This window comes from Akebia trifoliata, chromosome 10, assembly GCF_017979445.1.
Source record: "Akebia trifoliata isolate Shusen 1 chromosome 10, ASM1797944v1, whole genome shotgun sequence".
NCBI classification, from domain to species: Eukaryota; Viridiplantae; Streptophyta; class Magnoliopsida; order Ranunculales; family Lardizabalaceae; genus Akebia; species Akebia trifoliata.
The window spans coordinates 29,144,242-29,160,390 of NC_141384.1; the positions used below are offsets into that span (position 1 = coordinate 29,144,242).

The 16,149-nt window shown below is 35.6% G+C and overlaps 2 protein-coding genes across 2 annotated transcripts; one reads left to right on the forward strand and one right to left on the reverse strand.

Moving 5' to 3' along the window:
- Positions 1-1,381: 1,381 nt before the first annotated feature.
- LOC147393675 (transcription factor MYB17-like) lies at positions 1,382-7,068 on the forward strand. The gene is made up of 3 exons (XM_086455322.1): positions 1,382-3,033; positions 4,056-4,185; positions 6,061-7,068. The coding sequence occupies exons 1-3, from the start codon at positions 2,901-2,903 to the stop codon at positions 6,764-6,766; spliced, it is 969 nt and encodes a 322-aa protein (XP_086311448.1). The 5' UTR covers positions 1,382-2,900; the 3' UTR covers positions 6,767-7,068.
- A 3,159-nt stretch (positions 7,069-10,227) lies between these two features.
- LOC147393676 (remorin-like) lies at positions 10,228-15,946 on the reverse strand. The gene is made up of 5 exons (XM_086455323.1): positions 15,590-15,946; positions 12,721-12,771; positions 12,536-12,623; positions 12,048-12,129; positions 10,228-10,712 (listed from the first exon to the last, which is right to left on the reverse strand). Exons 1-5 carry the CDS (start codon positions 15,762-15,764, stop codon positions 10,512-10,514), a joined length of 597 nt encoding a protein of 198 aa, XP_086311449.1. The 5' UTR covers positions 15,765-15,946; the 3' UTR covers positions 10,228-10,511.
- Between the last annotated feature and the right edge of the window lie 203 nt (positions 15,947-16,149).

Below are 16,149 nucleotides of genomic sequence, written 5' to 3' on the forward strand. Positions count from 1 at the left end.
AAACGATGGCAGTTGTGAAACATTTTACTGTAGTTGAATTTGTTGAGAGTCTTTTTGGCTTCGGTACTGTTGGAGTGAAGACCCCTTTAATAGGCAAAATCACTCTCTACACTAAAATGCCTAGCATATATGCCTATTTGCGTTGGAGTTGCTCTTAGTGAGGTTCATCCTGGAGACTACTTTTCCAGAAAAATTATATGTTTTGGCCTACTGAATGATATTGATGGTTAGAATGATCCATTTAAACATTTCTCTGGTCATTCTGGTTTAAAGAGTCTGGTTAAGGATGTTGAACTCCTTATTCCCAAATAATGTCTTTTATACCCTACTTTTGGTTTTTTTATATTTCTCTTTTTCTGAAACGGGTGGTGTTAAAATTGTGCTTGGGTTGATTTCAATTCTCACATGAAATTAATTATGGTTCTACTTTTAATAAATGTATCAGATTAGAGGTTTGATCTCATCTCATATGAGAAAATGTAGCAGTTCCAATAGGCGTTAAATTAAGGTTTGAGCATCTGTAACATATGAAGAAAATTTCTAGTTGTAGGATCTGGAATAGGAAGTTTCATAATAATGTGGATTTGAGATGATAAAAGTGGATATGAATGCACTTTGGGACAAGACTTTGATAATGAGCCATCAAGGGATCTTGCGTTGTAAGTATGGTTCTACTTTTATTACGTCTCCTTGCATTCTTTTTAAGGGTCCACATTCTTCTCAATCTTTTAGAACCCAACTTTCTTTTTAATTTATCATCTATTGGAGTTATTCTTACATTCTTTCAAAAACGGCTATTATCTTTCAAACAGCTATTATATTCCCCATTTATTATTATTATTATTATTATAAATAAGAAAATTTTGGTGCGGCAATAGAATCTCTCTAATTAAGATGAGTGCTGATTTTTTTAATTAGAAAGTCTTCACCCGGTCAAGTACTGCACAACAGAATCATAGATTTTTCTTTTTACTCGGGATACACAATTACACATACCCATAAATAATGTGATGTGGTGTATCCTAAGAAAAAAGATCTATGATTCTGTATCCATGCTATGTCAATCAAGTATCGACGGAATAAAGACTTTCTAATTAGAAAAATATTATTCATTTAATGATTAAATTAAGGCAAGTTATGATAAAATTAAGTCCTTCTTGCCTGATTAGAGTCATGAGCTCGCATCTTGATTTAATTTTTTATTTTTTTAACTGTTGAATTTTAATTTTAAATTTTTAGAAGTTAATAGTCGATTATTTCTAACACCGAGATCAAGCTATATATATATATATTATATATATATATATATATATATTCTTAATTTTCCTTTTAAATCAAAATTTTGTCATGAAATGTACAAGGCTAGTTTGAAATCTAAGAAATCCACGTGTAAGATTTGAAATCTTACTAAAATTAAAATTCTGAAATCAGTGTGTTATCTTGTGATAATGGGAGTGTGGTCCGCTAGTAATAATGGTGTGTCACGGATCCTTCATTTTCATCTTATCCAGTTGACATGTGTGGATCTTAAGATATCTACTATGGATAACAATCATGATTTTTATTAATCATTTTCACTCTTAAATGGACACGTGGCAATATAAACGAGTATGATGGGTACAGTTACTTCCTTAGATAGACTCCAATGCAATAACTATTCAACGTGCAGCGCACGTTAGTACTTAGTACATGTGCGTACTACGCATAGTGGAGTACGTTACTTCATAGTGTACATTGTTGATTGAATTTAATTATTTATTGCGTACTACGCACAGTGAATATGTTAATAACTTCACATCGATATACTATTGACAGCACAGCAGTCTCTTTTACTTAATATTGTCCTTTTCTGAAATTTTACTTATGAGTCCCATTTTTCGTAATCATTTAATGCTTAAAATATAATTTTGATACGGTGTTTCGTAGTATTAAATGCTACTCTACTACCCTTTCATGAAAGCAGATATGGTCCCCACATACGACATACATCATAATTCATAGAAATCTATTGATTGGATGGTCATGATCACATCGAATGATGTGAAAGATTATGATAAATGCCACGTAATATAGATTAGAGAAGGATGTATAAGATATTGAAGAAAACTATAAGGTCTTCTAATTAATTACAATATCTCTGACTTCCATTAAAAACGCCGACGACATAACTACATCGTCCTTTCATGCTTTGACTCCATCTTTAAATGCAAAGAAGAGACAAATTTGTAAATCTTATGAAACTGATGGGTATATTTGTCATTTACTGTCTGTTTCATTAAATTTTGACTTGACATGACTTTGACATTTATTTCAAACGTAAAAAAGAGTCAAAATTTCGAACTCTATTTAAGCTTCTTGTACGAACAAAGAGCATCAGAACCCAAACAGAGAGGAAAGGTGAAGATATCATACGAACGGAAAGATATAACTTCAAGTCTGATTTTTCCAGAAATCTTCAAAACCCTAACCCTAATTTTTCGACAACCTTAATGGAAGATTAGAAGAGAGAATCGCCATTTTCATGGCGATCAGAACTCTGAAAGTTTTATGTTTCACAAGCATTAATTCCTCTCTTTAATGCTACTCTGACAGTAAGAATCCACCATTAATGCATTGGATTCCCTCTTCTCTACAATATCTGTTCGATTTTGAAAAATCACTATAAGAAACTCAGAAATCAAAGATTTTCCATATTTACTCGGTTTGATTTTCGAAGATAAATAGAAGCATTTAAAGATCTGAGGTTTGATTTGAATAGAGAAAGATTGATCGATTGGTAGATCGATCTTTTCATCTGTGTCTGATCTGTTATAAAGAGACAAGAATTTTGTGCTTGAAGCTTTAGAAATCTCTTTCTCTGTCTCTGTTTCTGAATCATTTAAGAGGGAAAAGTAAAGAACATGGGAAGATCTCCTTGTTGTGATAAGCAAGGACTGAAGAAAGGCCCTTGGACTCCAGAAGAAGACGAGATCCTTGTCGAATACATCAAAAAGAACGGCCATGGAAGTTGGCGACATCTCCCTAAACATGCAGGTTCTCTGACCTTTGTTTCTCTTTTCCGCCATTAACTTACAGGTTTTAGAACTTTAAGCTTCTCTTTCTGAACCTTGTTTTACTCTCAAAAATGGATTTTTAAATTATTTTTAGAAGATAAGAGTGTTGCTTTTCGTTTCAGATTTTTCTTTTTGTGTGTGTTGTTTTCTGCATGTTGGTCTTGTTTTTCCTTGCAAACTCGGATTTCGACTCGTTCATTGACCGTCATGAGTTGTCCGAATCGACTCGAGCGTTGGTTATAATAACTTTAATACCCTTTATTTTTTAAAAAAATACTACAAATATACAGATTCTCCTGTGAGGATGAATGGCTTTTTGTACGAGAAATTCCTGATCTTCTTAAGCTTTAATTTATAATTCCAGGTCCTTGCTGCAGTTGGGCGTAATTGCCCCTTTTTGTTTGTTTTTGGGCCTTTGTGTCTGTGGACAGAAGTTACGATAGAGTTTTTTTTTTTTTTCAATTTGTCGAATAGGCATTTTCCTAATTTCGTCTGTAGTGCTAAATAGAGTAATAGGCATGGATATGAATTCAAGAGTAAGTCTAGCCTTACTAACTTGGTAAGATTTGAAATCTTGCTAAGGGTCGTTGAGCTCATCATGTTGTGGACAAATTTCTATGAACTTATTAAAAAAAATCTTATAAAAAGATTAATTTTAACTTTTGGAGTTGTGTTGAGAGTTCAATAGCCGTCCATTTTCAGATCAAGTTAGATTTTTTTTTTTTCCATGAGACCCAGTCGGTTGTGGTGTTGGATTGCTAATTTGGTAATCCATTTGAGCTCAGCTACTTCTTACTAAGTTAGTTACGAAAGTGTTTCTCTAAAAAATTTTAGTCGTTCTAAACTGACTTCGTTTGTGGCAGTGAGGAGAGAAGTATAGATTTCTTCTCGCGAGATACAAGGCAGGAAATCTATGGTTCCCTACACTGCCACGTCAGTGCAGTGTCAAACGAAAGTCAGTTCAGCATTTTTCAATTTTTCTTATTTTTTATTTTATTTCAGGACTGCTTCGGTGTGGGAAAAGTTGTAGGCTTCGTTGGACGAACTATCTACGACCAGATATTAAACGTGGTTCTTTTACTCTGGAGGAAGAGAAAACAATTATTCAGCTTCATGGTTTTCTAGGCAACAGGTACATTTGAGTGTGTTACCATACCATCATCCTTAATCCATGACCCTACATTCAAACTGCTGATGGTGCATTGTGTTCATGCCAAGCAAATCTTGAGTATCATCGAGTGATTGTGTGTGATTGCATCTTGTTTTTTGTTCTCCATTGCTTCATTTAATTATTATTTTTTTACGAATTAGGGCGTAGTAAAAATTCCGTAGTTTAGATGTTTTCGTAATTTGATCAGGTTCATTATTTATGTATTTGATCATTTTGTTGAGTTTAGTCTCACATCTTACACTCATTGCCTTGTCTCTCTCTCACTCTCTTCTAATAAACTCTTAGGCCTCTCCATTCGTTGCCAATTGATTTTGAGTTAGACCCCCAAAATTTATCACCTTTGGTTGTGAGGCTCATGGAATGTTACATTGATATAAGGCAACCTTGTAGATCAAAATTGCCATCTATTATTACAATTTTGGTTGTTAGAAGAGTAACCCATAGATGAACATGTGAAAAAATACGAAATAGCAAAGATAACTCAAATTTCCAAAACGCAAGGATTTATGTGGTTCAGTAGTGTGTCTACGTCCATAGAACAACAACAATCACTATTTTCTCATACATATTATAACCATAGAGATCTCTATTTATATAACCGAGAGTTACAAAAGAAAGTAAAACTCCTCAAAACAGAACCCCCCGCCCTTCAAAAAATAAAATAGAAAATCTTAAGAAAATATTACACGATTGCCCTTTTCGTACCCTATGTCCGGTGGGGGCGCTTCCCCCTTCACCCCCACAGCTTTGTGTAGCGCAACAAAACTCAAGACATTTACACCACAAAACCAAGCTTGGGTGGTATTGAACAGTAATGTTTTATTTTTTGGGGGGGGGGGACAAAGTTTGTCTGTTATGATGAACCATTTAGTGTGCACTCAGGCAGCACATGATGTGTAATAAACGTTTTGTAGAAAGATAGTCAAGATTAGAAACAAGTTTGAGTCTTTTTAAGGATCTCTATTGTCCATAAGATGCATGGCTTCAAGAGGTAAAATCAAAGGGGACTTTTCTGAGGCACAGTGGGTCCCGGTCAAGCTCCCTACTTCGGAAAAGAGGTCCTGGTCAAGCATCTCGACTGAGCACATGCGGGGTTTGGGAGCAACACCCCTGATGCGATTTTTTGCGGGGAACATTTGTATTCTATTGGAAAGTCATTTAAGATTTTCTTTATTGGGTAAGGGAAACAAATTTTTTTCTGTTCTCATTTTTATTAGAGATATATAGGACTGTGAACTTGAAAGAATATCGTGATTGGATTTTGATCTGATCCATAGATGTAGGCACACTGCCGAACCATGTAAATCCTTGTGTCCTGTGTGATTTTTCCATCTTTGTTGCATCATTTTTTTCACACTTTTATGACTAATACTTGCCCCCAAATTGCTGTTTGAGCCATGGGGCTATACAAATCAATCGTGTTTCATAGTTATTTGTGCCTTAGTTACCTGGTTTACGTTCAAGTTATTCATGTGGTTTGCAATTTTCTACTTTTAGCTGAAATGTAGAGAGAGATATAATACATGCCAAATTTTATTAGCTAATTTACTAATCAACTTGGTAGTTGTAATCAAGAAACTGTAGTGTTAGACTGTATAAATTGTTGTGTAAATGTCTTGTATTCTGTTTTTTCTCTACTCTCGGGTTTATAAATAGAGATCTCTAGGGCTGTAAAACTTGAAAGAAAACAGTGATTGTTCTTGATCTAATCCGTGGACGTAGGCATACTATTGAACCATGTCAATCGCTGTGTTTTTGTGTGTGTGCGATCTTTGTTCTCTTTGTCATTTCGATTTTTCACATAAATAAAATAAAACTGAGTGCACAAATTTTCAGGTGGGCTGCCATTGCTGCCCAACTACCAGGAAGAACTGACAATGAGATCAAGAACTTGTGGAATACTCACTTGAAGAAACGCCTCCGCTGCATGGGTCTTGATCCACTCACCCACACTCCCTCCTCCCCCTCTTTTGGTCTAACCACCACCACACCATCATCTGTGTCCCCTTCTACACGCCACATGGCACAATGGGAGAGTGCGAGGCTTGAGGCCGAGGCCCGGCTGTCGAAGGAGTCCTTACTGTTCGGATCATCCCAATCAAATCTCCCATCATCTGAAAAACCCGATCACGACTACTTTCTCCGAATCTGGAATTCTGAAGTTGGAGAATCATTCCGAAGATTTGACGGACGAGATACAACTTCGTGTCAGAGTACCATCTCCCAGGCATCATCGGTAACAAAATATGGATTAGGTTCAGTGATCACCACAGAAGATAAAACAGTCAATATAGGTGCTTCAACGGCAAGTGATCAACATGAGGACATGGACTGCAGGAGCTGTGGATCAGATAGGGACGATGTGATGGCGGGTTCAGACTCGTCTTGCTCCAATGAGATGGATGATTCTTCAGATATGTCATTGCACCTACTCCTAGATTTCCATGGTGGCGATGAGATGAATTTCTTCCAAGGTCAGATGGGTAATTTCTCGATGTTCCCGGACACATTTACTGATAGTTCTTTAAATTCGTCTCTTTGAATTGCCCCGCTTGGGTGTCTGGTTTCAGGTCTGGTGTTGATTTTGGGGGTCTCTTTTTTTGTTTCTCATTTTGCTTGGATTTCACATCTTTGTGTTCAAGTCAGTCTTTTGTTTCCTCAGCTTTGGTAGAAAATGAGAGATCAAGGTAGTGTAACTGGGATTGGTTGGACTCACCAAAAACACGAAATACTGACTATTAAAACATGGGATCCAACAACGGGAGGTGTGTACGTATTTTAAGAACCCCACAATTAGATGTCATGTTTGAGCTTTCGATAATTTTCATATCGACTTCTATGTCATTACTAGTTGGTTTGAAACTTAAATTGTGGATTGTCTAGGATTGCCTTGAAAATGTTTTTTTTTCAGAAAATCAATTTTATGGAAAATTTTCAAAACGTTGGTTTCTCAATTTTGGGAAATATCTCAAGACTAGCATCTCTATTCAGGTTGAGTTGTGATGCTTAGTCCCAGTGAGCCTGAAACTCCAACGTGGCACTCCTTGGAAAATCAATGTTCAACAGACTATTCTGTGAAACATATCCACAACTTGTAGTCTGCACTCTGTCAGACCATGATTACAAGATCATTGGACCCATTCCTTGTTTAATGAACATGATCTCTGCAAATATTTTGATATGGGAGGATACCTTGAGGATTCCCCGTTAAAAGTGGAAAAAAAACTCTTTCCTTAGTAAGATTTTAAGCCTCATTAAGGGCTGTTTTACTCAAATGGATTACCAAACGGCAATCCAACACAACCCTGAAAAAAAAAAAACTCTTAAGGGTATGTTTGATTGCATGGAAAATCACTTTTCATGGAATTTGAAATCCATGGAAAATTAGTTGTGAAAAATAGGTAGAGTTGGAAAATCAAATTCCATTGTTTGATTTCACTTGGATAAAATCATGAAAAAAATATGAGAAACAAGAAGAAGAGGAGAATGAGGAAAAAGATGAGAGGAGGGGGAGAGAAAGAAGAAGATGACGAGGAAGAGGGAGGGGGAAGGATGTGGTGACGGTGGCGAAGAAGGTGGTGGCGGCGACGGCGACGACGACAGTGGCTGCAGCGGCGACGGCAACGGTGGAAGCGGCAACGATGACGGCGATGGAGGTAAGTGAGGAAGATATGGGGGGAGAACGTGGTGGTGGTGGTGGTGGTGGCGGAGGAGGTGAGGGATGGAGAAGGAGAAGAAGAAAAAGAAGAAGAGAGAGAGAGAAGGTAGTCGAAGACGGATTCGATGGGGATGGCGATGGTGACGACGGCGAGGTTAGTGTAATGGTGGTGGTGGTAAGGAAGAATTGAGGATGGAAAATATGGGTGGGAAAGTGAAATCCATGATTTAGTGGATTTTTTAAATGGGGTGGAAAATGAATTTCTATTTTCATGTCCAATCAAACACTTGAAAAATGTCATTTTTTATGAAAATTGATTTTCCACCCTATTTTCCATGTGCAATCAAACATACCTTAAAAACATTTCGTTTTGGGCTTGATTCTAGGTTTTGAAAATGGATCGCCTCCAAACTTCCATCGAACTCCCAAATTTAAATTTAAAATTCAAGAGTTAAAAATAACATTTTTTCTTCAAAGTTCATAGAATTTTGTTCTCCACAACCGTAAAGCATCGGTTCATGGTTTTGGATGCCACAAGTTTAGCTCAAGGATGGTGAAATCTTTTACTAACTTAGTAAAGGCTGGTTGGACTGTTAAAAATGTACCACCAAAAAAATAAGATTCAGTGATTGACAATGGTGTCCTGTTCCTATAGTTCGGTGTCTATGTGGCACATTTTTGTAGTGTTTTTCCTCTTGTATCCCAATTCTCAATTGTCTGTTTAACGGAGAACATGATCTCTACAAAGGACAAGTCAAGGATGCAAATTTCCGATGTCTACAATAACAAAACCTCATATGAAGATTTCGGATTAACTACATGAATCCTGATCTTCGTCCATACATCAGGTTGATATTTTCTCAAAGATTGTCAATAATGAAACCATGGAAGAATGCAATGTATACTATGATAATGAAACCTTCAAAGAATGCAATGTATACAATAATGTTTTAACGGAGCTTTATGTGCATAGTAACCACCAATTAAGTGGGTGAGATAAGATGCCTAACACCTTCCTTCTTTCACAACTGAACCTTCTTAACTTTAACCTCTAACGTTAGACTAGTTTGAGTCACCAATTTATCAAAAGAAAAATATTTTCAAAACCTATTTCATAGTCTATTTACATCTTAAACTCATTAAATCCCACGTGTCTACATATATAATAATATGTTAGAATGGAGATCTATGTGCTACTTGATACCTTGAGTCGCTTACTCTGTACAAATGGCATCAATTCATACCCACAAGCACGCATAGGGTTACTAAAAACACTTCCAAATTAACTCAAAACACCACTACTTGAGTTATTTCCCCGATGAATATAATCGGTGGATCCATTCTTATTATATAGGGAAAATCTCTCGAGACAGTTTTGGTTTGGGATAAATCATATGGCTTTAGTGGCGTTTTGGATAATCATTGATACTCCCCCCTCAAGCTCATTGGCCTTTATGTGACTGAGCTTGTTACGCAACATGTTAAATCTTTGACCACGTAATGGCTTAGTATGTTAGCCGTTTGATCTTAACAACAAATGAATCAGATATCAAGTCTCTCGGGCAACTTTCTCGCTAGCAAAATGAGTAAAATGAAAATCAATTTCAATGTGCTTAGTGCGGGCGTGAAACACCTGAATTTACTGTGAGATAAGTGGCACCAAGATTATCACACCAAAGAGTCGACAGCAAATTGAGTGGAACTTGTAAGTCTCTGCGTAGAGTGGATCTACGTGACTTCAGTTGTAACATGTGCAAGACCACAATACTCGGATTCTGTGCTTGATCTTTAATCTAAAACTCCAGGTGAAACATATTAGTCAATCCGATAATGCATTACATGTTTTTCCAGGGTGGAGCCTTGGAGTTGGTTTGAAATTTGGGCATAAGGCACTTGGGTCCTGGGGTTTCTACACCAACTCCAAATTACAATCACCTCCATACTTGGTTTTAAAGCTTGTTGTCCGAGTTCGAGACCAAGACAACTCATCCGATTCATCAAGATGGATTGACAAGTCATCTCACACCTGACGTGCTTCTCAAATAAGGCGGAGGGCGATCATTGCTGAGCAAGTAGACTTGAATTAATCGGACAACTTGTCCAAAACGACTCAGTCTTGTTTTTAAACCCATGCCTTCAAAGCAAATCTTAGAATAATGTTTGCAGGAAATATTTTGATCTGGGGAAAAACCAAAATAATCCCAACCAAAGATAATAGACTTTTTGAAATATTAAATGTCTCGAGTGAAGGCTTTATTCTTATTTCACAAGCCAAAACCAGAATATCCCACCAAAACATTTCAAAACACCACAAAATTTTGAACCATGTTTCAAAAGCAACCCTATTTATAGTTTCCAAAGGAAGTAGTAACTGGAATATAATAATACTACTTACAAATCGCAAATCAGTAATGTAGTTTCTATGCACACAGACATGCCACACTATACATACCCACATAACAATTGACCAGTCACTGTAAGTTTCCACCTCATTCACACAAACAAATGAACTAACAAACAGAATACGGAAGCAAAGCAGCAGCATAGTAAATATACAAATTGAAACTACACCCTTTTTTTTCTTTCGTTTCTAAAAACTAGTTTTTGGTCCTTACCAGGTCTGAGAAACTCAATATTTAAAGCACCCAAAGAGCTTCTTTGGAGCAGTCCCGGTTGCTCGATACTTGGCTGCCTCTTCATCTGCCTTGAGGAGTTCTTCACCTTTCTTGGCTTCAACCATTGCCTTCCTTTCTTCTGCTTCTTTGTGGATTAGAGCTATCTTGTTTTTCATTTTCTCAGCATATTCTGCTTTCTTCTTCTCCAATTGTTGCTGCTCAAACACAACTTCTTGTCAAAATAAAAGACATATTCCATTCAAAAGACGAACAACACTATCGTCCTTCTTTTTATTTATTTATTAGATACAAAAGAATCAATCCTCTTACGATTTTTAGCCTTAAACCCCTAGATCAATTTTCAAAAATAAAATTTAAAAAAAAACTAGAAAGGAGTGTACAACTCAAGTCTCAGCCAAGCTTCGAGAATCTTGAGTCATAGATGCTGAACTTTCCCACAGCATCTGATCCTACTGATTTAGAGGACTCCCCAAACTGTTTTTCTTGAACAATACAAAGCCAAGGTGCATAGAATCCAGAATGAATTTAAATGTGTTTTTATTGGATTTCGATAAGTTTTCCATAGTGTTTTGGATTTGGGTAATAGCATTGCATCCCTGAATGATAACTTTATGGGAAATGCATCCCTGATAACTATGGCTTCAATTCATTAATCAGGTAGACTTCACCATTCTAGGTCATAAATTGTCAAATTCGTCCCCAATAAATTTATTCCTGTGCTGGTATCAAAGAACAATTAAAAAAATAATCGTGCTGGAGTGACCTCAAGATTGGACCTCACATCGCACACCCTGACGTGAAAGTGTATGGGAACCATATATGCTTTTTCACTCATATCTCAAGGAAAAGCATCTATGGTTCCCATACACTTTCACTTCAGGGTGTGCATGTGCGATGTGAGGTCCAATCTTGATGTCACTTCAGCAGTATTCTTAAAAAAAAGTCTGGAGTATGGCTTTCTATATGCTCAGGTCCAAAAATATGTGATTAGGTAAAAGGTAGTGACCCAAAAAAAATAAAAAATTGTGGTATTCTTAATATTAGCAAGACATTTAATGTTATAATAATCACCTGGAATCTAGCATATGAATTAATTGACATGAGAAACTAATGAACTCTCCAAAGACCAAACCAATGCTTTTAATATTCGTTGTTAACCCACAACTTTTGAATCTTATAATGTTTTATTCAATTTTTTTTTATATAATAGTTTATCACTTTCAATATAATATAGTAAATTTAAAAACAACCATTTAGAAACTAATTAAAATTGGGAAAATAGACGAAGTAATGCTGTAAAAGATTTTTTTTTTTTTTTTTGCTTTGTTTTGATCGGTGAAGTGCAGTAATGGGTCAATTAGATAAGAATGATGTCAAGGTAATGCTATCACTTCTAGATGGGTAAAAAAAAAGAGGTTTCTTACCATTTTTTTTTTAAATTTGGTTATCTTCCATTGCAACTTAGTGCTTCAAAGTACACAAAAAACTGCAGGATGTGCCTGAAGTTATAAGACTGAAGAATTGCATACCTCAATCTTTTTCAGCTTAGCTTCCACGGATGCTTTCTTGCTATTCTCCCATGAACCGATGTCTGACAACTTTCTACAGGCCCTGTTCAATAGTTTCAGTACACTATGTTATTGAAATTTCGGTATCTAATATGACCATAAACAACTAGGAAACAAAAGAGAATAAAACTAAATATACAATCAATAAATAAAACGAAAAAATAAAAAATGTAGAGGCCTTTGATATTCATGAGGTGAGGGGCTTAGACCCATAGCTTAGTTGGTTTGACATATTGCAAAGAAACTCTGAGGTTGCGGGTTCGTCCAACTTACCCATATAAAAAAAAAAATTATATATATAGATATGTGAACTTTTATATGATGGATGTAATTTTTAATGTTGAATTACTCCAAATTGGTGGGCCATGGCCAGATTAGTTCATGAAAATTTATTTTATCACGATGACGATTAATAATAGCGAATAAAAGTCCAACAAAATATTTCTTACTTGTTCTCTGCTTTTGTCTTTTCACTTTCTTCCCATGCTTGGATTAAAGACAGCCTCTTCTCTGTTTCAACTCGTGTAAGAGCGATATCTGAAGACATGATCCGAATAAGTTAGTCTCCTAGTTGACAATTGTAGTAGCTGAGTGTGGAGTATCTTGTAATTTAATTCGTGCATCCAACATTTACCTCTGTCATTTGATCCCTTATTAGTTTTCTCTTCTTTAGGTTCTGGAGCCTCTGTTAACAGTCAAGAACTCAACCATTAATATCATTTTTAGGTAGCTCAGATATGCTTATATTTATTCAAATAATGGTTGGAGATTAAAATTACAAGGGAAAAAAAAAACACTTGTCACATGCTTCATGGTTAATGTAAATGATAGAAGAGATGATTAATACATAAAGGAGAAAGGTATTTGGAAGACTAAGTAGAGGACTCTCACGGCTGATACAGACCGTTACATGGGCCCTATGGATTTTACATGTGGACAGTGCCACATCAGACCCAAACCCTACCATTAAGGGACATTTCCCCAGTACAGCCATCGAAAAGTTAACTGATTAAAATAATTTAGAGGGAAGAGAAGGGATCCCTTTTTCTCACATGGGGTGGTAGCTTGGGCTGAAATTTTCCATGTGAGGGGACCGTGGGTAGAAAGGTTGGTCACACCGGTCATTAAATGTTCGTTTTGCCTCAAATGCAGAATGACACTAGAAAAATAAAATAATGAAGTATTTTGTTCGACTAAAGCTAACCCAAAATTGATTTTCCACGTCTAACTTCATATGAGTCCACATCCGTTTTCGTAATGCATGTGACCTATACAAGTTAGGTATGGCCTCAGCTGATGTACAGAGATTTGCTGTTTTTAATTTTATGTGCTAAGCAGATGAACCAATGGCATGCTGTCACGTGTATTAAAAAACAAGTAAAATCCTAGCACTTTAACCACTCAGAAATTTTCTTTCAAAATTCTCTCTCCACTAACCAATGACTTGTTTTTTTTTTTCCAATACACGTGGCAGATTGCCATTGGTTCATCAGCTTAGCACATAAAATTCTGAACACCAAATCGCTGTTCTCTCAGCTGACTGGGAAGATCATTCCCATTATTTAAATCATTCAGAGGAAACCATAAAATTCTGAACACCAAGCCATTCTAAACTGACTTACTACAACACTCTGCTCAGCACTCTGCTAACGTGACAGTGTGCACAGAGCCTTTGATTGTTTTCCTCGAGATACAAGTAAAAAATTATGGTTCTGTGCACACCGCCACATCATGTCAGCACAGTGGTGTAGGAAGCTGGTTCAGCATTTTTCTTTTTGGATATAGCCAGGACTATTCTTCTTATTTTCAAATTGTTAGAGAACCATATGTAACATATTATGATACATGAGATACATTGTATCATATCAATGTATTTCATCTAAAAAGTATGGGAATGTTGGAGAATAATACATGTAGCAATATCAATTAGGATATTTTACATTAGGAAGTTCTATTAATATTTATGTTAAGACTAGTTTCCTTATCTTAGTTGATGTAATCCCTATAAATATCCTATAGGATTAACGTAATATTCATCCAAGAATTCTCAATAAATAATTTCTTCAATACATCTCTTACACAAATCAATAATGCTGAAGTGACCTCAATGTAGAACCTCATATCGCCTTCTTGACATGAAGGTTTATGGGAACCATAGATGCTTTTCATCAAGGTACAAGTGCAAAAACATCTATGGTTCCTATTCACTTCCATGTCAAGAAGTACAATATGAGATTCCAGGCTGAGGTCACTCCAGCACGCTCTTTTCAAATATAAATTATTAGATTTTACAACACAGCAGCAGGGCGCAGTCTTCTACTAATGAAACATGAGAAAAGGCCAAAAAGAAAATGTAAAAAAAAAAAGAAGGAAAGAAACGGAGGAGAGAGAGAGAGAGAGATCTGTCGCGATGGAAGAAGAATTAGAAAACCCAGAAGTCAAGGATTTCTCGGATATCAGACTTTTCTATCATTGAAAAAATTTCTCAGTTACATATTTAAAAGTACGGCTTTGAGAAGAAAAATATTATTGTAGTCCACAAAATTCACTCTGGCTCCCTTAAAAGTCACAAGTCTCACATAAAAACTCCCCTGAAAAACATGGATCTACAAACCAAAAATATCAAGAACAAAAAATTGGTCAAATTCTCCAAAATGCCTAAAATTCAAACAATATAATTGTATCAAATCCTATCTCACTTTAAAAACCCCCTGAAAAACATGGATCTGCAAACAAACAACATCAAAGACAACTTTATAAATTTTTTTAAAAAAATCTCCAAAATATCTAAAAATAAGACTATATAATTATCTCAAATCCTCAGAGCACCCGGGAAAAAAAAGTAAAATAATCTTGAAAGTGGTCAATATATGATTAAACTTCAAAAAATCAAGACTAATAATCCGAACAAAAAAAACTGATCAAATTCTCCATAAATCTCACGTAAACCTTGAAAAGCATGGATCTACAAACAAACAACATCAAGAACAAAAACTGATCATATTCTCCAAAATACCTAAATATCAAATAGTATTATGTATAAAATTCTCCTTAAAACACCCGAAAAATCGAAATAATCTTCATAAAATATCAACATATGATTATTCTTCCAATAAAATCTTGACTATTAGTCCGAAAAATGAATTATTAAAAAGAAAAACTAATAACTCAACCTATATTCAAGTAAAATCACCAAATAGCAGCAACATCTGTGAGTTTTAGAAGAAACTACGAAGTCGATTAAGCTTAAGAATCCTCAAAATCTCTTGAACTTCCCTAAAAATCTAGACAAAAAACACTCAAACAACACGGAATCAAAATCTACACAAATTCGATATAAAACAGCACAAAATCAACCAAAAAAAGATCTACAAAAATAATTGAAAATCATAATCATCGAACACTAAAACACAATCAAATTCCAGTAAAAAAAATCTTCAACAAGAAGTCAAATTAAGCAACAATCAAGCAAGAAAAACTACTAAAATTTTGAAAGAGCTTACTCTCAACTATAGCAAGAGCTTTGGATTCATCGACCTTCTCTTCCGTAGGTGGAACCACAGTTTTCTCCTCTGCAACGTCTTTCGTTGCTTCAACAGGAGCTGAATGTGGTGGAGGCGGAGGAGGAGCCTCTGAAGGCGATTCGGTTTCTACCTTCTTCGGTTCCTCTTCTCCCATCTTTCTTCACCAAATTCAGAGATAAAACCTCAACAAAGCTCTAATTCCTCTAAATTTAGCGGCGCTGCTAAATTATTTAGCAGAGAAACAATCAAACTTCTTAGTTTGGAAACTAAGTCGGAAAGAAAAGAAAGCAAACTCGAACGATAACCCTAGGTTTAAGGTTGGTACAAATAGGAGCTGGAGATGACAGAAGAATTATTATAGAAGAAAATATAAGACACAGAGAGTGAAAAACTTAAAATTTTCGAAAATATCCCTATATCTTTTGCTAATTATCGAGAATGTCCTTAATTTTGAAGGAGAGAAAGGGGGGAGAGTGGTAGGGATATTTTCGTAGTTTTATCTTTTAGAGTGGATTAGAGATATTTTCTTTTTCTTTTTT